Source organism: Eumetopias jubatus, unplaced genomic scaffold (assembly GCF_037043125.1).
Source record: "Eumetopias jubatus isolate StellerSeaLion01/CBP00866 unplaced genomic scaffold, mEumJub1_p1.0 scaffold_7, whole genome shotgun sequence".
In the NCBI taxonomy this organism is placed as follows: Eukaryota; Metazoa; Chordata; class Mammalia; order Carnivora; family Otariidae; genus Eumetopias; species Eumetopias jubatus.
Genome location: NW_028274813.1, coordinates 24,936,582 through 24,964,128, shown reverse-complemented (window position 1 = coordinate 24,964,128; position 27,547 = coordinate 24,936,582). Strand labels below are relative to the sequence as shown.

At 50.8% G+C, this 27,547-nt stretch overlaps 2 protein-coding genes and 1 pseudogene across 6 annotated transcripts in view; 2 read left to right on the top strand and 1 right to left on the bottom strand.

Moving 5' to 3' along the window:
• The window catches only part of POMT2 (protein O-mannosyltransferase 2), a 42,668-nt gene extending 28,698 nt beyond the window's left edge, over positions 1–13,970 (bottom strand). For 3 of the 5 annotated variants that reach the window (XM_028097600.2, XM_088024495.1, XM_028097611.2), the window contains exons 1-3: positions 13,114–13,969; positions 6,432–6,516; positions 609–713 (exon numbers count right to left, since the gene is read on the bottom strand). In XM_028097600.2, coding sequence (XP_027953401.1) covers positions 609–713; positions 6,432–6,516; positions 13,114–13,571 — 648 coding nt within the window. In that variant the 5' untranslated portion in view covers positions 13,572–13,969. Of the gene's footprint in view, positions 1–608; positions 714–6,431; positions 6,517–13,113 lie in introns of all 5 variants that reach the window. The other 2 variants (XM_088024494.1, XM_088024496.1) reach the window with 2 other exon arrangements.
• Positions 3,996–4,398, top strand: LOC114204455 (large ribosomal subunit protein eL31 pseudogene; annotated as a pseudogene).
• GSTZ1 (glutathione S-transferase zeta 1) lies at positions 13,719–23,470 on the top strand. The gene is made up of 9 exons (XM_028097635.2): positions 13,719–13,857; positions 16,598–16,649; positions 18,349–18,416; positions 18,929–19,009; positions 19,351–19,476; positions 20,888–20,966; positions 21,523–21,575; positions 22,062–22,111; positions 22,914–23,470. Exons 1-9 carry the CDS (start codon positions 13,843–13,845, stop codon positions 23,038–23,040), a joined length of 651 nt encoding a protein of 216 aa, XP_027953436.1. The 5' UTR covers positions 13,719–13,842; the 3' UTR covers positions 23,041–23,470.
• The last annotated feature ends 4,077 nt before the right edge of the window (positions 23,471–27,547 follow it).

Genomic DNA, 27,547 nt, shown 5'->3' with positions numbered 1-27,547 from the left:
CAGATAAGGGGTCCCCACAAAGTTGGGTACTTAGGCCTGGCGATGCTCTATCAAGGCTGGTGCTGCAACTCGGGGCAAACATATAGCCTCCTCTACAAGACTGGAAAACCCCTTTTGGGTGCCTGAAACCTTGATGGGGAAAGAAGCAGGAACCTGGTGTCAGGAGTATGGGATGCTGAGATCTTAAGGGCCCTCAGAGGTAGGCAATCCTCCAGCAGTTGTGGCCATGGAGAGGAATGACGTGTGGCCTGCGAATGTGCTGAGGCCAATGTCAGGGCTGCAGGAGCCTCCTGGCTGCCCGGGTCCTAGGTTGCTCTCCAACCTGAAGTCTGAAGCCTCACATGGCTGGGCAATAGGTGACAGTGTGTGCTTGCTCCTACCACGAAATCTCTGTATTATCTGTGGCCTCCCCTCCCCTTCTTACCTACCACAGTGCTGAATCTCTACACCTAAATCTTTACTACAGGATGTGGGTCCAATCATCCTCCCCTCCCACTGACACCCAAAGTCCCTTTGTCTACACCTGCCACCACTCCAGGGCTTCCAATTGTAAGTTCTGACTGAGTGTGGCCCCAGGGTTCAGTCTAGAGTAAGTCAGGAAGCCTTACTCCTCTCATTCCCATGTAGTTGTGATGCTCATATTTGTCCCCAGGCTTCTGGAACAAAAAAGTCCCGTCATACCCACTCAGGTAGCCAGCAAGACCTATCAGCATCTGAGGAGAGAAGGAGAACAAACAAAAAGATGATGAGAGACCTTTAAGATTCCTCTGTCCCCTAAACGTCCCTCCAGCTGCACCCAGACTTTGGCTTCCCTTGATAACTGTTCATAGGAGTTGCCAATGTGACATTTTCTCCTGCAGCTGTTGCAGAGCAAAGAATCTTTTGTCTACAGAGCTCTTTGCTTGAAACAAATCCTCTCTTGTGTTAAAGCCAAGTTCTTGGGAATAGTGCAGATTGAATACTTAGGAAGAAAAAAGTCCCACAATCTGAAGGGCAGGGCCAGGAAGGGCTCTCTCATTCAGTCTTCTTTCATTTGCTATGAAATAAAACATGACAGCCCATGGGGGAGGCCACGGGCAGGGGCTGATTCCTGGGAGACTGACCCTCTGAAAGGAAGATGAGGTTCCAAGTTAGAATGAGGAGGGGGAAAAGTGGCCAAGGAGTTCCACACCAGCAATAGGCAGAAAGGAAGACGGCGGGGGGAGGATGCTAAGACAGACAGGTTTCCCCAGAGGAGAAAAGTCCCAGGGGAAAAAATACCAAAAGGCCAGAGACCAGTTTCTCCTATTTCCAATATTTCAAAGGAGGGCAGCCTTGGCACATTCCAAACCAGAACAAATCAACTATTACACTAAGACTGAGATTTGTGAATCCTTCAAAACATTCAAGAAGATCAGCTTCTTCATTTCTATCTTTTCATCTTTCAACAGTGTAAAAGTCTCTTTTCCACACAAGCAATCAGAAGCTGCTAAGCCATAAAAACTGTCAGCAAATACCAAGCATTTTTAACAGCCCCAGGCCCCCCTGCCCAGACCGCTGTGCTCCAGTTAAGCTGTGTGGAGGGACAGAATATACTGGCTGTATTAAGAAAGCCCCTCCCTGCAACACTGCTTGTGAGGCTTGGGTTTGGACCACGAACCAGCTCACTTTTTACTATAAGTAGCTCTAACCAAAGTCACCCTCTATAGTTCCACGTCAAGGAATAGAGGCCAAAATTCAACAGTAAATGATTATAAAGCCTTGTTAAAAAAAAAATCCTAGGGATCAGAAGTTAATGTAACTAATTTAACATAGAGTAAGAGAAGGTATTGAAAAGACAGAGCCATCCAAATACCTAGATGAACAAAAACTGACAGGTGACAAACAAATGCATGCCCCTTCCCACCTGGGATCTCAGAGAACAAATTCGCCTGGGGCTGGTATAAATTCCCAGACTGCTTGGCTGGTCTGGTAGAGTGAAAAAATGCACTGATGGTTTGCATCTCAGCTGATTGCCGGCAGTACTTATTAATGTCTGAGCTACAAGTAATAAAATTTCCCTTGCGGTGGCAGGGGAGGCTGTGAGGATCAGAGACAGTACAATAGGTCAAACATCTGGCACTATGCCAAGCCCTTACCAGGCACTTGAAATTCAGTTCCCTCTCGGTTCCCTTAAGATTAAAAGTAGCCCTGAGCCCTAATTTCCTCACTAACTCATTCAAATCAATAAGGAAGGAACTTACTAGAATAATGGACAAATTCAGAGAAAACAAAATAATGACTAATAAACATATGAAGAAAATGTTCAATCCAACTCAAAAAGACATGCAAATGAAAACAGTGACACACCATTTTTATTCTCAAATTGGCAAAGTTTTGAAAGTATTATCACACCAGTGCTGGCAATGGTGTGGGGGAGCAAGAACCCTCATACACTGTTGGTGGGAATATATATTACTACAATATTTTTGAAGAAAAACATAGTGATATCTAACACAAATTTAAATGTGTATATCCTTAGACTCTTTAGTTTGGCTGCTAAGAACCTTTTAGATACACCTGCACAACTATGAAAAGATAAATGTACAAGGATGTTCACTGCAAAATCTTTTGTAATGGCTGAAAATTGGAATTAACATAAATGTCCACAAATTAAAGATGGGTAAAATAATTTATGGCACATCTGTATAATGGAATAATATATAGCCATTAAAATGCATGGAGCACAACAGTCATAAAAATGGCTGAGATCATGCCATCTGAGACAGCATGAATGGACCTAGAGGGTATTATGCTAAGCCAGACTGAGAAGGCAAACACCATATGATTCCACTCATAAATGGAATCTTTAAAAAAATGAATAAGCAAACAAAAACAGAATCAGAATGATAAATATTGAGTACAAACTGTAGTCGCTAGAGGGAAAGGCGTGGGGGATGGGCAGCACGGGTGAAGGGGAGTAGGAGATACGGGCTTCCATTTATGGAATGAGTAAGTCACGGAAATAGAAAGCACAGCATGAGGACTGCAGTCAGTGACATCGGAGTAGTGATGGAACAGGACAGATGGCAGCTACACTTGCGGTGAGCACAGCATAACATAGAAACTTGCCAATCACCATGGTTTACACCTGAAACTAATGTAACATCGTGTGTCAACAATATGCAAATTAAAATAATAAATAAAATGAAATAAATTTTTTAAAAATGGAGTACATTTTTATGTGCTAATGTGGAAAGAAGTTAAGATATATCGTGTTTAGGGGCGCCTGGGTGGCTCAGTCATTAAGCGTCTGCCTTCAGCTCAGGTCATGATCCCAGGGTCCTGGAATCGAGCCCCACATCGGGCTCTCTGCTCAGCAGGGAGACTGCTTCTCCCTCTCCCACTCCCCCTGCTTGTGTCCCTTCTCTCACTGTGTCTCTCTCTGTCAAATAAATAAATAAAAAATCTTAAAAAAAAAAAGATATATCATGTTTAAAATATAAGCTGCTGAACAATTTTAGTCTGGTCCTATTTGTATATATAAGTTGTTCCTGTGCACGCCTGTAAATATACTCACATATCTATAAAAGAATTTCTTTTTTTTAAAGATTTTATTTATTTATTTGTCAGAGAGAGAGAGCACAGAGAAAGAGAGAGCGAGAGAGAGCACGAGCGGGGGGAGGGGCAGAGGAAGAAGCAGGCTCTGTGCTGACAAGGAGCCCGTTGTGGGACTCAATCCCAGGACCCTGGGATCACGACCTGAGCCAAAGGCAGACGCTTAACCAACTGAGCCACCCAGGCGCCCTGTAGAAAGAATTTTTTTTTTTAAGATTTGATTTATTCATTTGACAGAGAGAGATAGAGAGCAAGCATGAGTACAAGTAGGCAGAGTGGCAGGCAGATGGAGAAGCAGGCTCCCCACTGAGCAGGGAGCCTGACACGGGCTCCATCCCAGGACCCTGGGATCATGACCTGAGCCAAAGGCAGACACTTAACCGACTGAGCCAGCCAGGCACCCTATATAAAGAATTTCTCTTCCTTTCCAACCAGGGCCCGGCAGAATGGCTCCCACGAAGAAGGGTGGTGAGAAGAAGAAGGGCCGTTCTGCCATCAACGAAGTAGTGACCAGAGAATACACCATCAACATTCACAAGCGCATCCATGGAGTGGGTTTCAAGAAGCGTGCCCCTCGGGAACTCAAAAGAGATCTGGAAATTTGCCACGAAGGAGATGGGAACTCCAGAAGTGCGCATTGACACCAGGCTCGACAAAGCTTTCTGGGCCAAAGGAATAACGAATGTTCCATACCATATCCGTGTGCGGTTGTCCAGAAAACGTGAGGATGAAGATTCACCAGACAAGCTCTATACACTGGTTACCTATGTACCTGTCACCACTTTCAAAAATCTACAGACAGTTAATGTGGATGAGAACTAATCACTGATTGTTAAATAAAGGTATACAACTGAAAAAAAAAGAATTTCTAAGAAAACATATATAAGAAACTAATAGAAATGTGGGGAGAGGTAGCTCTTGACCTTTGACTTCCTTCTGTGCTGATCAAATGTTTCACTCTGTGCAGGCATTTCTATTTCCTCCAGGGTTGGGAGCCGGCGTGGAATGACAGCTAGAAGCCTCAGTACTGCAGGAGAAAACTCCCATTCACAACTTCAAGGGGCTTTCTGATTCTTTCACTGGCTTGGCCTTAGAACCTATGAAAGCTACTGTGTTCGTCACTCTCTTTCAATCAGGTAAAGCACAGGATCATCAGGAGATAAATTAGGGGGGCAGACGGACCGAACTCCCCAGGGGCAGCCTTAGAAAGAAGCCTCACATTTTTCCCTGCCCACAGGGACCAGATATGAACCAGGGGAGGCTTAAGTAAAAACACATCACCAGTGTTCCACATGCATGCCTTCACTGTGCTCAGCACTAGGGGACTCCAAACACAGACAGGCAGTCCCCAGCTGAAAGACTGGGCTGGTTTTCCTAGGAAAAAAAAAAAATCTCCTCCGCCAGGGGTCCTGGTTCCTGGGCTAGCTCAGTGCAAACATTCAACACATTCTATTGCTTATTCCTACGGTAGTTAATAGATATCATCCAAGTGGTGGGGCAAGGCAAGTATCATGAGGCAGCGTGATGTAAGGGTTAAGAGAGTAGACGTTAAACCAGCCTGCACCTTGACTCTGCCACTTACTAGCTTTCTTCCCTATGGCAAACTTCTTTTCCTCTCTGTGCCCCAGTTTCCCCACTGGCAAAATGGGGATACAACAGTACCTACTTCATAGGTTACTCTGAGGATTACATAAGATAATATACTAAAAGTGACAAGAACAGACTAAGTTTTCAATTGCTCTGATTTTTATTGCTGTAATCTTATAAAGGAGACAGGAGAGGCATAATATTTTCTACTCCAGCTCTGGGCTCAGAGCTAATTTTGAAACAGGTCACTATCCCACCTCCCTCGCCACCCCTCTCTGGTCCCTATCCAATGCTCTCGTGCCCCTAAGCCCACCTGTCACAGACCACCAGCCCTGCCTCCCATCACCTCCGCCTCTATCCCCAACTACTCCATGCTCCAAGATCACACCTCCGCTTCTTAACAGACCAATTCTTGTCCCTTTGGTACCAAAGATCTCAGCCTCCATTAGGAAGAAAGGGCTGATCCATTAGCCTTCTCAGAGGTCATTGTTTTTAGAGGAGTAAAATGAATTCTCACTGTGGGATTTCTAATTGTAAAACATGTAAGAGGTACAGGTCAAAGAATGTACCTGCTGGGAGTGGGAAGGAGGAAAAGGAGTTTTGCTCCCCTGTAGACAATCAGAACCTCTCAGCAATCTCTGCTTTATGCAACATATTCCTTCTCTCCACTGTCTACTTTTTTGAATTGAGATAAAATTAATATACCATAAGAGTCACCATTTTAAAGTGTACAATTCAGTGGTTTTTAGTATATTCACAAGGTTGTGCCACCATCACCTCTACCTAATTCCAGAACATTTCATCACCCCAAAGGAAATTCCCTACCTATCTGAAATCACTCCCCAGTCCTCCTTCCCCACCAGACCCTGGCTACTACTAATCTAGTTTCTGTTTCTATGGATTTGGCTATTCTGGACATTTCATATAATGGAATCATACACTATTGTGGCCTTTTGTGTCTGACATCTTTCACTTAGCATAATGTTTACAAGACTCATCCATGTTGTAGCATGTATCAACACTTCATTCCTTTTTTACGGCTGAATAATATTCCATCATATAGATATATCATATTTTGTATATCCATCGGTTGATGGACTCCCTCTCCATTTCTGGGCCCAGAGAACTCCTCAAAACATCAAAGATTTTCCACATAACCAGCTGGCCTGGAATGTCAGGGTTTCTTTCCACAAGCCCAAGATTTAAATCCAAAATTGAGACTTTGCTCCAACCCTTTGAAGAGGGCTGTCAGTCACCACATTGCTCACCTTTCCCAGAGGTGGGTGCACATCAAAGAAAAAGGTGCGGTTGATATAATAGCTTCCCATTTTTCCAAAGTGAGTCTCATCCCAACTAAAGGAGAAACAGAAAGAGAAATGAGAATTTTTAAATTATCATACAATCTGGGGTGGCTGGGTGGCTCAGTCCATTAAGCATCTGCCTTCAACACAGGTCATGATTCCGGGGTCCTGGGATCGAGCCCCACATCGGACTCCGTGCTAAAGTCTGCTTGTTCCTCCCCCTCTGCCCTTTGCCCCGCTTGTGCTCTCTCTCTTTCTCTCATTCTCTCAGATAAATAAAGTCTTAAAAATATATAAATAAATTATCATATAATCCAAATAGCCATAATAAAGCATGGTTAAAATTACAGTTAAAGCCAAAGACTATGGGGCACCTGGGTGGCTCAGTAGGTTAAGTGTCTGCCTTTAGCTCAGGTCATGATCTCAGAGTCCTGGGATCCAGCCCTGGGTCAGGATCTGTGCTCAGTGGGGAGTTTGTTTCTCTGTCTCCCTCTGCCCCTCCCCCTGCTTGTGCTCTCTCTCTCTCTCTCTCTCTCAAATAAACAAATAAATCATTATTTAAAAAAACCCAAAGACTATAAGTTTCAAGCAATTAATGAGAAAATTTGGATTAAAAAAATCGTTGACACATTGGGGCATCTGGCTGGCTCAGTTGGTAGATTATGCAACTCTTGATCCTGGGTCGTGAGGTTTGTTTGTTTTTTTTAAAGATTTTATTTATTTGTTTGAGAGAGAGAGAGCACACATGTGTGCATGCGAGCTGGGGGAGGGACAGAGGAGGAGGCAGAGGGAGAGAGAGAATCCTCAAGCTGACTCCCACTGAGCGTGGAACCCCACATGTGGCTCAATTTCATGACTCTGACAGCACAAAACCAAGAGTCCCGTGCTTGACCAACTGAGCCACCTAAGGCGCCATGAGTTTGAGCCCTACATTGGGGGTAGAGTTTACTTAAAAAAAAAAAAAAGTTTTTTTTGACACAAGTGATTTGAGGAAGCAAGACATCAGGCTGATTATTTTTTATTTTTTTTAAGATTTTATTTATTTATTTGTCAGAGAGAGAGTGAGAGGGAGAGAGAGCACAAGCAAGGGGAGCGGCAGGGAGAGGAAGAAGCAAAGAGCCCCATGCGGGACTTGATCCCAGGACTCTGGGATCACAACCTGAGCTGAAGGCACCCAGGTGTCCCCATCAGGCTGACTGTTAACTTTCTTTTTTTTTTTTTCTTAAAGATTTTACTTATTTGACAGAGAGAGACACAGCGAGAGAGGGAACACAAGCAGGGGGAGTGGGAGAGGGAGAAGCAGGCCTCCCGCTGAGCAGGGAGCCCGATGCGGGGCTCGATCCCAGGACCCTGGGATCACGACCTGAGCCGAAGGCAGACGCCCAACAACTGAGCCACCCAGGCACCCCACTGTTAACTTTCATTTAGATAGATGAGAAAGGTTAGCAAATATAAAAATATATTATTTTTAAAATTATTTAAAATTATTTAAAAATAAAAAGGCCAACCAGTTATAAATTTAAGTGAAATCTATACTTATTCTGTAGCTTGAGTTTCTATTTATTTTAAAAGAGCAGAGTTTTTCTATAATATAGAAAGGTTTGTAGTAAGAGTTCTCTTCCAAGTTTGTTACCTTCTGACCCTGAGACTACTTTTGCTACTAGAAAGTAGACTACTATTGCTATTATAAACTACACCATGGGCTACTGATCAGTAAGAGCCTACAAACTACAGTTGTCACAGGGGTCTAATTTTGCGCATTAACCTTTTGATAATTAACCTGCTGACTATGAGCTTATTATAATGAACTAACCAGTATATAAAAATTTAGTTAAGAGCCTATCTAGAAGCTATCTTCATTGCACAAATTGTTTTGCAAGTAAATAAGTGATTCTAATACATTAGCTTTTAAACACAATGTAAAAGTCTTGTTCTTCCATACAACCACATAAACCTTTTCACATCCTACACAAAGACTTATGGCAACAGCCCAGTTATGTAGCACAGCCTGGCCATTTTTGTCTGTCAGTCCCTCCCCGCAGCTCAAAAGAGCAGTTGCTTTCTAGGGACCAGCTATCCCCACGGCCAGCTTTTATAAGCAATTATTACCAACCTGCAATGTAAGGGGCTAAACATGCTTTCCCCAAAAATGTAGGGTTCTTTTTTTTTTTCCCTTAACTCAGTGGGTCCAAGAGATAGGCAGAAAAGTAAATCTACTATTTGCTAAACACTCTGCTTGACACGAAATGAGGACCGTGGTATGGTGATGTCAAAGAGAGAAATAACGTCCAAGCAGTGTGACAAAATAGACTTGCAGAAAGAAGAGAGATCAGTCTCAGCTCCACCACTTACTAACGAAGGCACAACCTGGCAGAGTCACCCTCCCTGGATCTCTGTTCTTGTCTACACAATGAAAACAACAAAACTATCGGCCATGTCCCCCTCACAGGGAAGCATTAGGACTCAATTCAAAAAACATATGTGAAAGAACTCTGTAGACCATAAAGTCCCGCACATATGTGGGGTGCCCACTGGGATTATGTACACTGTCCCAACACTTGTGGTTAGTTCTGAGGTCTGTTTGGAAACATGAGATTTTTGCTTCAAAAATTTCCCAAGTAAAACTAGTAGTAACATTCATATTTCTTCTCAGCTTCTATTGTGTTTGTGTTGGGAGAGACAATCCTCCCTGGCTCTCTCTTGCTCCTACAGACCTTGCAGGGTATGCCAAGAATGCCAGGTCCTGGCCACTCTTTACTCAGGCCATTTCTCAGGGTTATGTTTGCAGAAAACAACCTTGAGGGAAGAGTTAGCATCTCCCTCTGGGAAAGACAGCACTCTTCTTTACTGCTTATCATAAAACAGTGGATTCCCCAAGCTCAGTATCCCTCAGCTATGATACAACCCCCTGCATGTTCAGGCATTCATTCAGACCCATGGCATCACAGGGGACTTCGGGGGCAATAGGAATTGATGCCAACATGCTGATGCTCATCCTGCTTGCTGTGCCATGAGAAATAAAGTCCTTTGGCTCTGACTCAGTACTTTGTCGTCTGCCAGCATCCATAAAACAATGACAGGCTAACTTACTAGTTTGCAAGTTGGGTAAAATAAAATCCCAGACCCTGATAGTTTGTGATCACAAGCATAGGATGCTGAGACATACCTTTCTGTAAGAGAAAGGACAATGAGCTGGGGATGGAATGTGGTGGGCAAGGAAGGTAGCCGAGAGTCTCCCACTGTCCTACCTATTAATGAGGCTGAATGGAGAAAGAAACAGTTTGAATGTTGCCTTGGTTACTGCTCACTCTCTTCTGGGCAAAATAAGAAAGAGATGTGATCATGACAATGGGGCAGCAAGCCTAGCAGCCCCAGCCAAAAGGCAATATGGATGTGGCTGCTAAATCAAGGACTCTCCAAAGTTTACATAAATGGCGCCAGTAGTAAGGACCTTGCTACTCAATACAGAACTTTGGACAAAATGAAAACATTGAAAAGTCCTTGGGTAAGCTGTGCACTCAAGACAAAAGTAAATGTGCCTTGCTCAGTCGCTCACAGCCACTCTCTCCCTCTCTGTCCCATGATCCCTCCTCCTCTACTACCACAATCTCAGCTGCCTTAAAAGGAGTAAGATGATTAAAGGTGGGGGCCAGGTTTCCCTGTCCCTAAAGGGGATTGAAGGCCACACACATGCTAGTATGCTGGGGAACTCCAGAGAAAAGAGGGACTCAAACTCAGGGCAGGGGCCCACATCAGCTCACTCAATCCCATGGCGGGGAGCAGGGACAATCTGCTAGGCACAGGGGTTACCAGAGGTGCAGTGTGTACAGGGATGGAAAGGAAAGGGCCCTTAAGCCCAGGGGCTCACCACGGAAGTACACTGACACATGGAAGTATACTGGAAAGAAGGGGTGCCAAGTCTATGGAGGGGCTAAAGGAAAGAAAAAAGCTTCCTCCCACCCCTTGCATCCAGCACTCCACACTCTCCACTGGGGAATGGCATAATCTCCGGCTGGCTGCCATTGTAGTTACTGATGCAGGCCTATTAGACTCATAAGTTCAAGGGGGGGAAGCACCCAAATTCAACTGACAGGTTTGAGCCAAGCTCCCAGTGGGGAAGGGAAGGTAAAATGACCTTGTGGGTAGGGCCCTTGTACTATTGCTGTGGCTCCCAGCGTGAAATGTATAATGGCAAAGAGGATTATCCCATTCAGGGACTGCCATGTGGTCCAGGAGAAATAATATAAATTCCAAGAAGAGAAAGGGAAATCACAGCCTTTAAGACATAATGGCAGCTGGAGCCAAGAGAGGCCATTCTCCAGAATGACAGCGCCATCTGCTGGACGCAGGTACCAAGCACACACTTTTTAAAAATGGCAGCTATCACCCTACTGCTAAGCTTTTATAGAAATTGAGTGCCTGACAGATGAAGGCCTTAGGACTCTTTGGCTTAATATTACCACTTTGGGGTGAGTCAACTTGGAATATAAGCCTAACAAAAAGGCTCAACAGGCTTGCTCGTCAAATGGAAGTGAAATAGCTGGCCTGGCCCCTAGAGGCATCTTGACTTTATAAGAGGAGGTGGGAGCATCCACTTTGGGGAGAAACTATCTTCCACTCTGCCACCCAAAGCAAAACCACTGGCTCAGCGGAGCCTTGATTCACAGAGGTTCCTCTCAAGGTTTATGCCTGGTTTACTGATAGCATCCACTGGGCAGCAGCAATCATCCAGTCCCAGTGACAATTCTGGAAAGCCAACTGCAATAAGGGTTAATGGGCACAATGGGCTGAATTGAAAGTCATCACCCTTGCCTTACACAATATTCCTGAGAAACAGACAAGTTCTATTTTTATTGGCTCTTGGGCTTTTGCCATTAGCCTAGCTTCTGGTGTGTCACCTGGAGGACTATATACTGAGAAAGTTAAGTCACCCCTCTTCAAGCCAAGAACTGTGGCAAAAAAATCATGGCTGCCTGTCAATGGGACAATCTGGATCACTCATATAGATGCCCACGGTAAGGGCCAGTATTCTGATAAGACTGACTGAAATCAAGCTGCAGATCAAGCTTGTACCAAACAGGCTACTGCCACTGCCACCAGCATTCATCAATGCTCCACACGTGGAAACACATCTACCATCATGGACTGGGCACAAAGTAAAGGACTATATGTTCCTGAAGCAGAAGCCATTACTACATTGTGGTGACTTGTGACTCCTACCAAAAGTTGGCCAATTTGTCCTGCAATAAAGGAGGCCACAAGCGGGCATTGGCCCTGCCTGCTCCAAGGAAACTGACTGTATTAGGATTTATTCCCCCCTCCGGGCTATTATTGGTACCTCACTGCTACTGACACTTTTTCAGGTTAAAGTGTTGATGATGCTGTTCCAATCCAATCATCTGACTCCACATATGTCAGTGCAGCACCTGAAACTAAACTATGTCATTCCAAACCATCTACAGTCTGACGATAGCGCACCTTTTTTTTTTTTTGCAATGGCCACATAATAATGAGCCAACAGTCGAGGTATCTGATGACATTCCACACTCCCTACTCTCCAAAGGCATTTGATATTGTTGAGCAACGAACAATTTTCTCAAAATGATTTCTGACTCTACTTCCCTCACCTCCTCCTGGTTCACACACCTTGGTAAAGCAGTTTAGTCACCTAATGCAGTCATCACCAGAAATGGTTCATCTCCTCTTGGCCACCAACTGGGTAATGATCAGGACAAAAGAGGTGGAGGATTATATAAACCTATATTTTGAAAATTTTAGATTCTTCCTGGACTATTCCTGGACATGATTTGTCTTTCTTTCCCCCTAACAACTCCAGATCAGTGGGGTGGGGGAGGGAGAGGAGATTCAAACTTAATCCACTATACTGATATTCATCCTGCTTCCTGCCCTGTGAGTAATGAGTCCTTTGTCTCTGACCCAGGAGTCTCATGTCTTCTGCCAGCACTCATGAAACAATAACAAGCTAATTTATTCACTTCCAAGTAGGATAGCCCAGTTTGTTAGCTGGCTTGCTTTCTGGTGGAGGAGTTCCATTTTTAACATCCCCTACACTAACTTTCTGGTCAGGGATACTGACAAAACATGTTATCACTTGTTGGCTAAACAAATTAACCATTTTCAGATTGTGCAAAACTTTTCCTCCTTCAAGCTGGAGACTTTTTATGCTTATCTCGTGAAATCTGAGTCCTACAAAATAAAACCTTTAAGAAAACAAGTCTCTCTTCACAAGATGACCCCAGACCTGCTTCCTGAGACCCTCGTCACCTTCTCCGGACACACAAATTGTCCCTGCTCCCAAGGATGATTTTCACCTCCCCTGATGCCTAGAAATCCTACAGATTAGGAACTCAGGCCTTAGGAAATTCTGTACTAAGATTTCCAATTCTCCTTGGAAGGTCAAGGCCACAATCTGAGAGACTGCTTCCTCGGATCCTAAGGAGCAAAAATGACTCCTCTCACAGAAACTGCACCTGGCCAAAAGCTACCTCTAGCAACCTGTTTCCCCTCCACCGCAGTCCCGCCCCTCCTCCTGTGATTCCCGCCCCCTTCCGTGCCCCCGGGCCAATCAGAGAGCGCATCACTCCCACCCGGTTGCCATGGGACCCGCCGAGTCCCTCCTGTCACTCACCAGATGTGTGGCGGCTCGTCCAGACGGTGGAAGCGGGTGGCGAAGGCCAGCAGCGTCACCAGGGCCAGCAGGGCCCACCGGCCGGCTGCCTCGAAACGCCGCGAGCCCCGAGCAGGCCGTTTGGGGCTCCGCGCTGTAGGCTCGGCGGCCACGTCCGGCCCCACAGCCCTAGTAACCTGGGGCCCACAGCGGCCCCGCCGGGGACGCAGCTCGACCCCTGCCGGGCCTCCGCGCACCGCCGGCGGCATCCTGCCCCTCCTCAGGATCGCCCTCCGGCCCGCCGACACGCTCGATCTTGGGAGCCGCCCCGCCAAGAAGTCACCCAGGGGCAGCTCGGGGTGCCCTGGGAAATGTAGTTCCCTTCGCCGGCAGCGGGCCCCGGGGCCCCGGCCTCTGGGCTGCGCGGGGAGCGCCGTCGCCGTCCGGGCCGCTAGAAGGCGGCTGGTGGCGCAGAGCATGACGGATCTCCCGGGCCCGGCGGGCCGGCCGGGGAAAAAACGGGCTCAAAGAACTGCAACTCCCAGCAGCTTCGGGAGGGGGGGCGGGGCGGCAGGGCGGGGCGAGCCAGACAAGACCTCAAAGATCGTTCTAGTCCAACCCCTCGCTTTACCACGACGGAAGCGCTGGTTCTGACGTGTCGGGGCCTCACTGGGCCTCAGTCCGCGACGAGTCGGAGAGTCCCAGGCGCGAAGTCTCCGGCCCTGGAAGAGGAGTGGCCGGAGGTGCGAGATGCAAGCGGGGAAGGTCTGTGCCACACGTCCGGGGAGGGGGCGCTTACTGAGGAACACTGAGAAACCCAGGGGGGCGGGGGTCAAAGGTGCGCCGCTCGCCCCGTCTCGCGGCTTCCATAACGCACAACTCCCGGCATGCAGAGCGCCTCGCGGCCCCCGCTCTGCGCCTGCGCGGTGCCCGCTGCCCGCTGCCCGCTGGGGCTTGTAGTCCAGGGAGGTTTGGGCCGCCGACGGCTCGCGTTCGCGGCGTGTGCAGGGCGCTGTGGAGTCGCTGTACCCTCGCGCTTCACCTGTCTTTCACAGTCCTCTCTGTTAGGCTTTCCAGACGTCGTCCCTTGCCTCCCTCTTCCGTATAGCCCCGCATGCTCTTTCCCGGCCAGTCGGCCCGACGGGTCCTGTTAGCGTAGGGCCTTACCGGGTGGTTTGCACTTTGCGAGAGCTCCTGGGGCGAGGGGAGCCAATAGCACTTTAAGTCATCGCCGTCACCAGGGGAACTTCCCGGGTTCAGGCTGCACTCCCCGGCCCGGCCCAGAGCCCCGGGGTCATCTTTGGGGGAAGGGACCCAAGAATCTGCATGCTTAATAAGCACCCCCATGAGCCTTTTAAGGTCTTATTCAAGTTTGAGAACCACCAAGGAAGATGTCAGGCACATCGGGTGGAATATAGCATCACCTTAATAAGGTATAGCCCTCCCCCTCCCAAATGGCATTTTAGGAGTCTTTCAAAACGATTCGTGAGAAATGGTTTTAAAATAAAACCTGCTAGAGTGGTCAGAATCCATATTTGAATTGGAAACAAACTTCCTCCAGGAGTGGTGATGAGATGAATACTTTATTTGGGCTTAAAACTTGGCTCTACAAGTGCAAAAAGGAACACGGGATAGTTTATATAGTTATCACTGGTAGGAGGAAGAGCAGAAACTGCTCTCTGTTATTTTTCCTGATGGCCCATAAGTAGGACACTGGAGAACAGTGGCATTCACAGTGACTCTGTGGTCACCCTTAGTACAGGTCAAGATGGAACATACAGTAATTCGGTAAGGCATTTCTCCAGGGATTCTAAGCTAATGGCTGAGGCTCTCTAATGGTCCCATCCCTCGCCAGCAGTCCCTCCCTGACGGCCCTGACCAGGTAAGGACAGGGATGTACCTCTGAATAGGGCACATCTAATTTTGGCCTCCTAACTCCTCCCCTTCCAAAGACACCTGCTGTCCATCACCTGCCCTCCATACCTGGACCATCTTTACTTTCCCCACAAAAGGTGCCTTGAGTACAGGCAGGCTGGAACTCCTAGGCCTGGAAACCAACCTGGGAGGGCCTAGGTTCCCACTGTGCCTCTGCCCACCTAGAAGACAGAATTGGTAGTTCAGGGATGGTGAAGGCAGGGTCACAGAGCAGTTTGGTGTGCTGACGGGTGCAGAAGGCAGAGGGAACTTGTGTGAAATGTCTGTAGTCGGAGGGATGGTAGACAGGGATGATCTAGAAATTCTGTTGTGTTCTCTCTCCCTAATCATATGGATACACATATGTCTCCCCAGAGATTCATGAGAGCTAATTACTGACAACTCCATCCTGGGCCCTGCTTTGAAATGCTGATCACTCAAGAAGCATGGGGGAGGTTAACCTTGAGTGTCTTAAACTTTAGATTAGAGGTCACACACTCAGCCTCCTTCAGTGCCTCAATAACAAAGATGAGAGAAGAGGGCCGGGTAGGGCACATAGCAGGTCAGAGGGTGCGCCCTGACTGAAGGGGGCTGTTAATTGTCTCTTATCAGTTGTTCCTACTCAGGAACCCAAGACTACTGTCTCTAGATCTTTTTAAGAAAAAACAGACAGTAGGATTTGTATATGAAACATCCTGATTTTTTAATGTTGGCAGCCAGTTGAAACATTTTTAAGTACAAGTAGACCAAAACAGAACACTGTGGGTTGTCCTCTTGTGACCTCAGCTTTGGAGTCAATGGGCATATCCCGCAGCTATTTTTGTGAGACCAGCTGAGAACCTGGAGGACTGGTGGGTGGTGGGCTGAAAGAGATGGGCACCAAAGCATCAAAAAACTAGAATTCCTGGTCTTTCTGTCACTGCTGGGAGGAATTCAGCTGTCATTTTAAGGCAACCCTTTGTTTTACAGATGAGGGAGAAAAGACTAGAGAGTAGAGAAGGCAGGGATCTGCCCAAGATCATGTAGAGCTGGTTCCTGCCCTGGGACCAGACCCCAGGTACGCCAGCTCTCAGCCCACTGAACCACGTGAACTACTGCTTCAAAACCAGGACACCAAACCTGGCTCCACCAGGAACAGAAAAGGCTTCCCCCAAGTTGGAAAGAGACGCCCTTTCTGACCAGAGTCAAAGTTTCCCTGAAGCTTGTCTCGCCCAGCTTCCCCATTGGCTCATGGGATCCACCCCCTTCAGGGTTCCTCCCCCTACTCTGCAAGTTCTGGGAGAGGGGACATTCCCTGAGAGGCCAAGGGTCACCACGACGCCATGACTGAGTCTGGCAAGGTAAGGAGGGCACTTGCAGGCTGGCTGCCCCTTTGGGGCCCCTTGGACCTCGGGGATGTGTGACGGCACAGTTTGGAGCTGAGGGACCCCACATAACTCCCAAGGCCTCTGACCCAGAGAGCTCTGAGTCGGCCTGAGGTATGGAAGGAGGCCTGGCAGGATGGGAAGCTCCCTGGCTGAGGCCAGTGGGCTCCAGGGGCAGGGGACCCCACGAGCATGGGTTAACGGGCATCCTTATCCTGTCTCCTCAGCCCATCCTCTACTCCTATTTCCGGAGCTCCTGCTCATGGAGAGTTCGAATCGGTAAGAGCTGGGCCTCCGGCAAGAGCGCAGCGGGAGGGGATGGGGGTAGAAAGAGCCCTGAGTGACAAGCTGGCCAGGGACGCGGGGGTCTTCTGCCAGACAGGGCACCTCCACCGAGGAAGTCCAGCAAAGGGCGGGGGTGGCAGGAAGGTCTCCCGCACTGCTCTCCAAAGCCACTTGGCAGCCACGCGGGAAGCAGGCTCACAAAACCCAGAGGTGCTTGGTAACTGGCCCGGAACAGCTGGCCTTGCTCAGTTCTGATCTTATTTCATCTGGCACATTAAACAGAACTGGCCCATGTCAACCCCAGAGGCTTTGAGGAAGCAGAACGTGGGGCCCTCCGGTGTAGCCCCAGCTTGACACAGCGCTTGGCAAAGATCATAGGCATCGCTCATACTGAGGGAAAACCATGCTGAGTGTTTTTATGTACATCATTGCATTGAAACCTTGGCAACCCTAGGAGGGAGGGATCATTATTGTCCCCATTGTACAAGTGAGGAAACTGAGGCATGGGGACGTTAAATGACTTGCCCAAGACTATGGAGCTAGCAAGAGGCCGAGATGGAATTCGAACAGCTAGTCTGACTCCAGAGTCCGTGTTCTTAACTACTGCACTATGCTGCCTGTCAGATGGGGAGACTGAGGGACAGGGGCTCATTAATTCATTAAGCTCCTTGCCCAAGGCCACACATCTAGCAAATGTGATGGAATCTGAACCCAAGCAGTCTGCCTCCAGGAGTCTGGCCCTCACCGGGAAGCCATCCACCATGACCCTCCCCCACCCCACCGTCACTTGGTATTTGCTGGAATCAGTAGGCAAGCGCACTGGGGTGCCAGAGGACACATTCCTCCGAGAAGACACCTCCCCTGGGCCCAGGGCCTCTGCCCTAGCTGGCCAGACGGGAGCCACTGGAGTGCTGTCTCTGCAGGGCCCGCGTGGGCCTGGCCACTTGTCCACAGTGGGGCTGACCAGTGCTGAGGAGTGGCCGCGCGTCTCCCAGGCTCTCTTCAGCCTGCGACACGTCTCCTCCTCCCTCGCTCCTTTGCCTTCACCTGAGACCAGCCATCCCTATGTTTCAGTGCCTGTCTGCATGTATACACACACACAATCTTACTTGGTTGACCAGGGAAAATGATCCAAGGGCAGAGAGAGGAAATCTCCCTGGGAGTGACAGCAGATGCTGTGAGACCACCAGAGAGCCCTGATGCTCTGCTTGGAATCGGTAGTCGACAACTCAGGACAGAGAAAACAGATGAGAGTGGGATCCTTCTCTAGCAGGTGTCACCTGCTTGTGTGTGCACTTTGTGGTCACCTGAGCACCTTTCCTTGGCCCCTGGACGCCTTCATGAGGGAACAATTGCAAGTCTCCAACAAATAAGCCCTGCTCGCCCCTGTTTACGGCCCTGGAGGGGGGCAGAGGTAATCAGGACACTTCCCTGCTGCCCTCCAGGAGCTCCTAGGCTGCCCGGGCACATGCCTGGGGTGCGGGGTGTGGAGAGTAAGGCTCTGAGAGTTCAGGGGCAAGAGAGCCGGAGCGTCAGAGACCTGAGGTGGGGAATGGGTGGTGACTCGGGAAGCTGGAGAAACGGGGCAAGGCCAGGCTGGGCCTTGATCACCTAGCAGCGTGGAGAAAGGAGCCTCCCTCGGCAGCCTCACGTCGAGCCAGAAGCTGTCCCCTGACTCTGCTGTCTCTCGTAGCTCTGGCCTTGAAAAGCATCGACTACGAGACCGTACCTATCAACCTCATAAAGGATGGGGGACAGCAGGTAAGGAGACCGCCCGTAGGCCACGATGTGGGAGGGGGAAGTCTTGGAGAGGGACCCAGCAGAGGGTGCAGATTTCTGCCCCCCCAAGAGGTGAACCTGCCGGCTCTCCCAGTGGGAGTAAGGGGGGCAGGCTGTGCAGCACGAGGAGCCATGGGAAGGGCCCAGGTTCCAGGCCCCATGCCACAGCCTGGTCTCTCGGTGCCTGACCCCAGGATAGTGGGCAGCGAGTGGGTCCTTGCCCCATGCTGGGCCCTCTGGACGTGCCCTGATGGCCACAGTGTGAGGTACAGGGAAAAACACATAGCCAGGCCATTGGGGTGAATCCTGGAGCTCAGCAGCCACTGGATTTGGGGATACGGCATGGATCCCCTAGGCATCTCTCTGGAGCCAGGGCCTTCCCCAGGGGAGGGAAGTGCAGGTGGGCCGCAGGCCTGGGGTCTTCCTGCTGGCTTGGTTCTGCTCTAGCCAACTTGGGCCAGGCTACCTTGCTCATCAGTTCCTTGTCTCCACAGTTCTCTGAAGAATTCCAGGCACTGAATCCAATGCAGCAGGTGCCGGCCCTGAAGATTGACGGAATCACCATTGGCCAGTCAGTGAGTGCAGGGTCTGGGAGGCCCCTGGTGAGAGCGGTGCCCTGAGCGAGAGGCCCTCACAGCCCTTGTTTGGGTGGCCAAGCGCCTGGCCCTTAGTAGGGACATGATAAGTTATTGCCAGAGGGAGGAAGGTTGCCAGGTGGTTTGGGGAAGCGAGGGGAGACTCTAGCCTCTAGGGAACTAAGTTCTGCAGGACGGGGGTCCAAGAAGAGCTCCTCCCTGGGGGAGTTTTGGCTTCATGGGCTCCAGCTGAGGAGGGCGAGGAGGAGCTTGCTGGCCCTGTCACTGTGGTCCAGGGGTCTGCATGCCCTCCCCATGCCTCACTGCTCCCCTCCAAACAGCTGGCCATCATTGAGTACCTGGAGGAAACTCGGCCCACTCCACGCCTCCTGCCGCAGGACCCGAAGAGGAGGGCCCAGGTGCGCGTGATTTCCGATGTCATTGCCAGTGGCATCCAGCCTCTGCAGGTGTGGCTCTGGACTTGCACCCCTGCACACCTCTTGCATGCCTCCCCCCATGTGCTCTTACCTTTAGACACGCGGAGTGTGAGGTGCCAAAGTGGGGCACCCAGCTTGGGAATGGGGGTGGCGGGAGCACAGGAGGAATTCTCAGCGGCTTAGACCTAGACCATGTGGCAGAGGGGTAAGGGATCCCAGAAACTATTTCCCCTGCTGGGTCCCCAGCCGCATTCTGAAGAGCCCCAGGTTTTCCAAGGACTAGTCCAGAAGTGCTTGGGGAGGGGTGAGGCCAAGTGGCAGCGGGGGAGGCAGAACAGCATAGCCCAGGCCCACCCCCGCCTTTAACCAGAACAGCCTCCCTCTCATCTGTTCTGTGTTCTAGATTGAGAGTCTCAACAGATTTTATTTTTTGAAGTTTTCACTGGTAATAATAATAATAATAATAATAATAAGTATTCAAACAGTTCATCTGTGTTAACCCCTGACTTTGCAAATGAGGAAATCACCCCAGAAATGTGGAGGGACTTTGCAGAGTCATTCAGCTAAGTATGGCAGGGTAAGCACCAGGGCCCGGGCCCTCCGACTGTGCACTGGACCCCCATACCCGAGTTACCTTGTCCTGTTTAACAAAGGAGGTTGGGGCAGACGGACAGCCCCATTTTACAGATGAGGAAGCCAAAGCTCAGAAGTGAAATGGCTCAGGGCGCCTGGGTGGCTCAGCCGTTAAGCGTCTGCCTTCGGCTCAGGTCATGATCCCAGGGTCCTGGGATCGAGCCCCGCATCGGGCTCCCTGCTCGGCAGGGAGTCTGCTTCTCCCTCTCCCACTCCCCCGGCTTGTATTCCCTTTCTTGCTCTCTCTCTCTCTCTCTCTCTCTGTCAAGTAAATAAATAAAATCTTAAAAAAAAAAAAAAAGAAGTGAAATGGTTCCAGGGTTGTAAGGATGGAACCAGAGTCCAGATCTCCTGGAAGCCAGTCCTATGCTCCTCCTCCATCCAAGCCCCACCCCTGTGCTGTGCCCGTGTGTGTGCGCACGCACACACACACACACACACACACACTCGCTCTCCTCATGAGGAGCCATGTAAGGGAGACGCATTGGATGCAGGGGAGATGGGCCTCAGGTCATGGCCACACACCTTAAAGCCATGGCAGCGCCCTGTGCCCCGACCCTTGCGCATCTCTGCCGGGGCCACAAGCTTCCAGACCACAGGGTCCATTCAAGCAACCCGAGAAGGTGGCTGCTGGGATCACTCACCCCCTCCCAGTGCCCTGATGGGGAGAGGGGGCTCATGGAGCCCAGGAGAGGACAGATGGACAGCCAGGGGTGGGTGGGAACCGAGCTGCCCTGAGGGGGCTTGGCTGGGGGTCAGGCCCAGCCTGGCTCCCAAAGCCAGTCATAGCTTATCCTTGGTTGCGTAGAACCTGTCCGTCCTGAAGCAAGTAGGACAAGAGAACCAGCTGACCTGGGCCCAGAAGGTCATGCGCTCTGGCTTCAACGGTGAGTCCTTCCCCCTGCAGGCTGCCCTGTGACCACTCAGAGAAATGGCCCTTGTGCCTAGGGCCCTGGGCCTCTGACTCAGCCTCCCAGGCCCTTTGCTCTTGACCATGGCATGGGTGAGGGTAGGGGCGTAGGGCTGAGGAGGTAGTAGGGCTGGATGGCATCCAGACCTGGCCTCAACCTCGGGCACTTCTGGGAACCTCAGCCCCGAGGCCCACAACCCCTTGGAGCAGGAAGGTCCACCCTTGGCCTCACTGCCCACCCCAGCCAGGAACCGAAGACCAGTAACATGCTGGCCCATCCGTGGGAGAGCTGCTGCCTCGGCCAGTGGCCAGCCTTGTCCCTTCTCGGGGAGGGCAGGACAGCTGGGCTTGAGGAGCCCAGGGAAACATCATCTGTCCCCACACCCCCATGAACTCTCTCCAGATGTGGTTGGCACATTCCCTTGAGCCCACATGCCCCAGCCGGTCACTCAGATAGCTGCCCATTTCAGAACTGTGGGGGCCGAGGTCCATTCTGCGCCCAGAGTAAGATGATTCTCGTGGCCTCCCCACAGCTCTGGAGCAGATCCTGCGGAGCACAGCAGGGAAGTACTGTGTGGGAGACGAGGTAAGCCCTCCCAGGCCTTCGCACAGGAGCCTTCTCCCTCCACCCCCAGGGCAGGGGCAGGTCAGAGAGCTTCTGGAGGAGGCGTGGGGGTGGGGAGAGGGACCAAGGTCATAATTCTGGTTCCAGGGCCCCCCTACCTCATCCTGAGTTGTCTCCTCCCTGCTGGGAGCCCTCAGTAAGTGCCTATGATGGTGGTTTTTAACAAGCGCGGTAAGATCCACTGAGACAGTCCAACCTTCTCTGGCCACCCACAGACTTGGTTGTCAGGACAACTGGAACCTGGCCTGGGAGAAGCACAGCAGCTCTGGGGACAGACCCAGACAGGCCCAGGGAGGGGGAAGAAGAGAGAGGTGGGGCAGGGGGGATGGGGTGGAGGAGCCAGAAGCAGACAGGAATGCCAGGGGCTGGCGCCCCAGTGGACACAGCCAGGCCAGCCTGTGAGTCCAGGGCACACACCCTGAGGCAGACCCCCCAACCCTCTTTCAGGTGTCCATGGCTGATCTCTGCTTAGTGCCTCAGGTGGCAAACGCTGAAAGGTAAGACAGAGCCCCTCCATCCTCCCTCTTCCGCCTGGTTCCTCCCCTCAAGCCTCCTCCCACAGTCAGGCCCTAACTTCAGCTACTGGGGAAGCCCCTCACGCAGAGACTCTCCCAGACTGGCCAAGGAGCCCCCCTGGGCCAGGCCTCCCCGGCTCCTGTGGCCTGGAAGAGCCAGGCGGAGGACCTCAGTGGAACGCCCCCTCCCATGCCCATCACAGTCCCTCTGATACTGTCTAGCGTCTGCTCCTAAGAGCTGGTGGCTCATCTGGTGGACACCCCTAGAAGAAACCACCCCAAGAGTCTGCTCCCCCCGACGTGCCGTGTCCGTGCCTGGCAGGGAGCTCTCCTCTGCTGTCCTCCATCAGCCCTTCGGTGAGGCATGAGAGAATACCTCTCTGGAAGGCATCACACCAGGCACCGTTGGGACACGGAGATGTTATGCCACATTCGCTGCCCCTGAGAAGCTTATGACATGGGTGGAGAGATTATCTGTGTATGTAAATGGCGAGCCCTGTGCCTTACATGTAGTAGGTTCTCAATGAATCGCCTTTACTTGGAATTCGAGCAGTAGCCAACAGAGATGCTAGGCCATCCTGCATGAGACCCGCCCATCCCCAAGGCTGCCTGTGAATCAGGCCCCCATGTGGCTGGACAACTTCTGGCCCTTCCCTGGCCAGCCCCCAGGGCCTCATCCAGCCGGCCTCTGTGCGGCCCTCGCCGCCCCCAGGGCATTCTCCCTGTGCCCTGGCAGACCTGGTGTCGAGATGGTGTTAGACAGGTGTTCTCTGCCCTGCCACAGGTTCAAGGTGGATCTCACTCCCTACCCTACCATCAGCCGCATCAACAAGACGCTGCTGGCCTTGGAGGCTTTCCAAGTGTCTCACCCCTGCCGGCAGCCAGACACACCGCCTGAGCTGCGGGCCTAGCTCCCCAGCTGTGCCCCATGGGTGAGGGGGCAGGGAGAGGGTGCAGGAGCAGAAGCTGAGGGGGATGCTGAACAGGCCTGGCAACAAGCAAGCCCTAACTGGAGAAGCAGGAGACCTGAACTCCTTGAACTTGGACTATAGCCCTGGATCTGCCTTCCCACTGAACCTCCTTGTGCCTCAGTGCCCTCATCTGTCCAGTGCGGGTGGCATGGGGGAGAGGATCCTGGGAGGGAGGGAGGCAGGAACATCACCGGTCATCTATGTCGTGGGGCAGTCGTGAAGGTGAGGTGAGAATGTAGCCTAAAATGCTTGGTGGGCTTGGCAAAGAGACAAGGGAGCCGGCGCGCCTCTTCCCATGCCCACAGCTGTACCTGACTCCAGAGAATGCCCACGCTGAAATTTGATAATTAAACTGAAGCCCAGGCCTCCAGGTTGTACAGTTAAGGCTGAGCTGCATTCCAGAAGATGAACACTCTTCCTAGCTGGAATCCCCCTGCATCTGGGCCAGGAGAGAAAAAAGTCCAAAAGCCTGCCAGAGAGAAGCAGACCAGATCCAGAAGAGAACAGACAGAAGCGGCAGGAAAGGAAGCATTTTGTGACCAGCTGAGTTTGCAGGGCTAGAAGGGTACCAGGAAGTGGCCCACTGGAGCACGGAGGGGGAAGCTGGCGCCCTCAACCCAGAACAGCCCTAGGAGTAGGCCCTTGGAATAAATACAGTCATGAAGGGCCCTGGGAATCAGAGGCAGGCTCCTCCATGGTCAGCGTGACCTGCCACTGCCCAGGCTGGCTGCGGACCCCACGCAGCTAGCAGCTTGCCTTGAGATGAGATACCTTCTGGGAGTGGAACAAGATGACTTTTATGTCCTGTACCTGAGATTTCATTTCCCCTGCATGGCTAAGGCTTCAACAGTGAGTTCAGGTAGATGTGTCTGGCTCACATGGAAGCCACCACTCTCAGCCATGAGTCCCTTTTCTTCAGCCCCGACCCCAGGGCACCTAGTGCTCCCATCCTCCCGGGCTCCTTTGTGGCCTTTCTTTCCTGAACTTGGGTTCTAGGCTTTAGAATGACCAAAATGGGCCACTCTTGTTCCTGAGACGCGCTGGTCCTGGCAGAGAAAAAAGCACAGGGCGTTCGAGACACAGCAGTGTTGGAGACTCGGTGGCTCCCCCTGCCCTGCCGCCATCTTTCCGTCCGCTTACTCCAGGCTTGCGCGGCTGGGTAAAGCTCCCCCCCTGCGCTCTGTCCAGGAAACCTTGACTCAAGAGACTGATCTCCTCAGCCCTGGGATCAGGACTCGCACCTGATTTAGACATTTGGAGTTGAAGGTGATTAAAGTCCCCATAGATTTTAAAGACACCAGCTTGCAGTGAGCCTTCCCCGGTGACTTCCCCACCTGGGAGCTGGAACGTGTGGCTTTGTGACTGGGAATGTGGCAGACGTGGCCGTTGCTCTTCTTGAACTCCTGTCCCTCACTTACCCTGGGAAATTTCCTTGGCCCCTTGGAACTCTCCCACTCAGCATGGTTAGTCTGTTACCTGTCTGCTTGTCTGTCTGATCCAAAATGACTTCTAAGAGTTGCCGTATTTCGGCTCAGGTCTGCTCCTGGATACTATGAGAGTATTAACTCGTTTAACCTGGGACTCTATCAGCCATCCTGAAACTGGTGGCAAAAGCCTAATGGATTGTAAGGAAATCTAAACCAGGTAAAGAGGTGATACAGCCTGTTGTCAAAACATTCTAGAAACCATCCCTCATCTGTTGCACAAAACTCACTTCACATATTTTTCTCCATAGTTCTGGTCCTCTAGTTCAACAGGACTTTTCTGGTATATTCAGATGTAAATTGAAAATCAGCTGTGGGTAGATGGGAGGAGAGAGAACCCATGTTGGGGGGTTTCCTCTGGGCTCAGCAGAGATCCTTGGAGTCCCATTTCTGAGGCTCTCCTTTCTAGCTGACTTTCCCTGGACCCCACCCCACCCCCAAACTCAGACAAACCTGACCTTACCCCACAAAAACAGAAATGTGTTCAAGCCAGAGAAACTCATCTTGGGCTCCTCTGAGGTGACTCACCTGGAACGTGCTGGGTTCCTGCAAGCACCCCACATCGATCCTCTGCACCACTCAGAGGGAGTGACTAAACCTTTGTGGCTCTCGGCTGCACTGGCTTTAGGACAGTGGCCCATCCATCCTACCTCATGATGTTTCAGTAAAGGAGATTTTTGTGTTTTAAAGCTAGAACCTAAACCTCGGGAGCTCTCCACACAGCTGGTAGCACCACAAGCTGGTCTTAGGCCCAGGGCTGGGGACCACCCCTGCCACCTTCTTCACCCAGACCTGAGGAAGAGTGCCTGGGCTCTCCAGGGCCTACAACGACTCTGGGTGTCTCCCGCAGCTTTTGGCGGACCAGGCCTGTGAGGAAGTGATGGAACTGGGGGGCTGCAAGGCAGGCCCGGGGAGCCACCAGCTCAGGGTAAACTGAGGGGTGGAAAAGGAGTGTGGAGAGGGGCTTTGGATGCGCAGAGGACCAGAGTATATGAGAAAGGAGAGTGGTCTGGTTTAGGGGCTTGCAGTTTTGAGTCAGAATGAGGCTGTCACTCTGTGTTCCAGCCCTGGGCCCTCCGAGGAGTCCGGGTCACCAGCATGGGCAGCTGACCTGCTGTTGAGGGGTGTGGAGACCCGAGACTTTCCTGGCTTCAGCCGTCCTCATTGGGAACCCTCCTCTGGGGACCTGTGGCTGGATATATGGGAGACAGGAGAACTCTCTTTATTCCTAGAGGAACTCAGCTGTGCTCTAGGGAGTAAGAGAATGCAGCATTTTGAAACCATCTTCCCTGCATGAGAGCAGAGTTCCCTCGAGCACCTCTAGGGCTGCACTCCCGACCCCCCCCCCCGTTCCCCCCGTGCCATGCAAGGGGACTAGCCTTGCTCCTTAAGTGCTTGTTAGATAGAAACCCGTCCCTGTACAGCCATGGCTGGCAACCCCCCCTCCTGGAATGTCTCTCCTCTTTGGGGGGCCCTAGAAGATCATGAAGGAGCAAATATTTCCCTAAGTGCTAAGACTGGTCAGATCGAATGGCTCCAAGGCTTAGCAATAATTAGACTTCTCTAAAGGGCTTTGAAAACTACCTCTTCTGTGACTTCCTTATGTCTGCAACTAAGTTCTTGTCTTCAGGGGTCAGAGGTATTGCTCAGTTCAAAACCATCACCTATTTTGGGGACATTTTCCAGTAGGGGCTTCTCTCTACAGGCTGAGTGGGCGGTAAAAGTCAAGTCCTTCATTCCCACCTCAGTTGTCAGATCCTTGACTCTGGATGTCGGAGGTCACAGGGAGACCTGATCTGCAACCACAGGGGGAGTGGCCACAGGGGATGACGGGCAGATGCTGGAGTGGCCTGATACTGCTAATTAGGTGCAAAGGGTTTTTCACCACTACAGAGGTAGGAAGTCCTGGCAAATACTTCAGAAGGATGAAAACAGGAAGGAGAAGCTGCCGGGAAATACTTGAGCACAAAGCAAAACATACAGGATTTTGTTCCAAAGCAAAATACATATCCATTAGGGCACCTGGGTGGCTCAGATGGTTGAGCGTCTGCCTTCAGCTCGGGTTGTGATCTCGGGGTCCTGAGATGGAGCCCCACATCAGGCTCCCTGCTCTGCGGGGAGCCTGCTTCTCCCTCTCCTTCTGCCCTCCCCCTTCTCATGCTCTCTCTCTGTATCTCTGTGTCTCAAATGAATAAATAAAATCTTAAAAAAAATACACATCCATTAAGGAAAGTAGTTAAGCTTACTGAACATGCCGGTGGATACACATACTCGTAAGGACTCATTGTATTGGCCCCTCCTAACTTTTAGACATAACTTATTTAGTTCTTGATTCCAAAGTCACCAGCAGGCATCATTCCACTTTGGGAGAATATGTGAACTAACATGGCTGTTGAGTTTAGCCAGAACCTCGTAGGTTAAAGCACATCAGACTGAATGTAATCCCGAGCTATGTCAGGGTCAATGAAATGACAGGACTGCCCTTCTTTTTTTTTAAGATTTTATTTATTGAGAGAGAGAACAGGGGGAGGGGCAGAGAGAAAGGGAGAGGCAGAGAATCTCAAACAGCCTCTGGGCCCAGCACGGAGTCTGAAGCGGGACTCAAGATCACGACCCCGAGATCATAACCTGAGCCAAAATCAAGAGTCGGACACTTAACCGACTGAGCCACCCAGGCGCCCTGAGAGTAGTATCTTTAAAAGTTAAAAAATAACCTTCAATATGGGGCACCTGGCTGGCTCAGTCAGTGGAGCGTGCAACTCTTGATCTTGGGGTTGTGAGTTCAGGCCCCACATAGAGTGCAGAGAAATTCTTTTTTCTTTTTTAAGATTTTATTTATTTGACAGAGAGAGATATAGTGAGAGAGCGAACACAAAGCAGGGGGAGTGGGAGAGGGAGAAGCAGGGAGCCCAATGCAGGGCTTGATCCCAGGACCCTGGGATCATGACCTGAGCCTAAGGCAG

Excerpts from the sequence above, each read along its gene's own strand:
- GSTZ1 (XM_028097635.2), top strand. Across the intron at positions 19,010-19,350 it reads GAATCACCATTGGCCAGTCA|CTGGCCATCATTGAGTACCT; the intron begins GTGAGTGCAGGG and ends CCCTCCAAACAG. Across the intron at positions 21,576-22,061 it reads AGTACTGTGTGGGAGACGAG|GTGTCCATGGCTGATCTCTG; the intron begins GTAAGCCCTCCC and ends ACCCTCTTTCAG.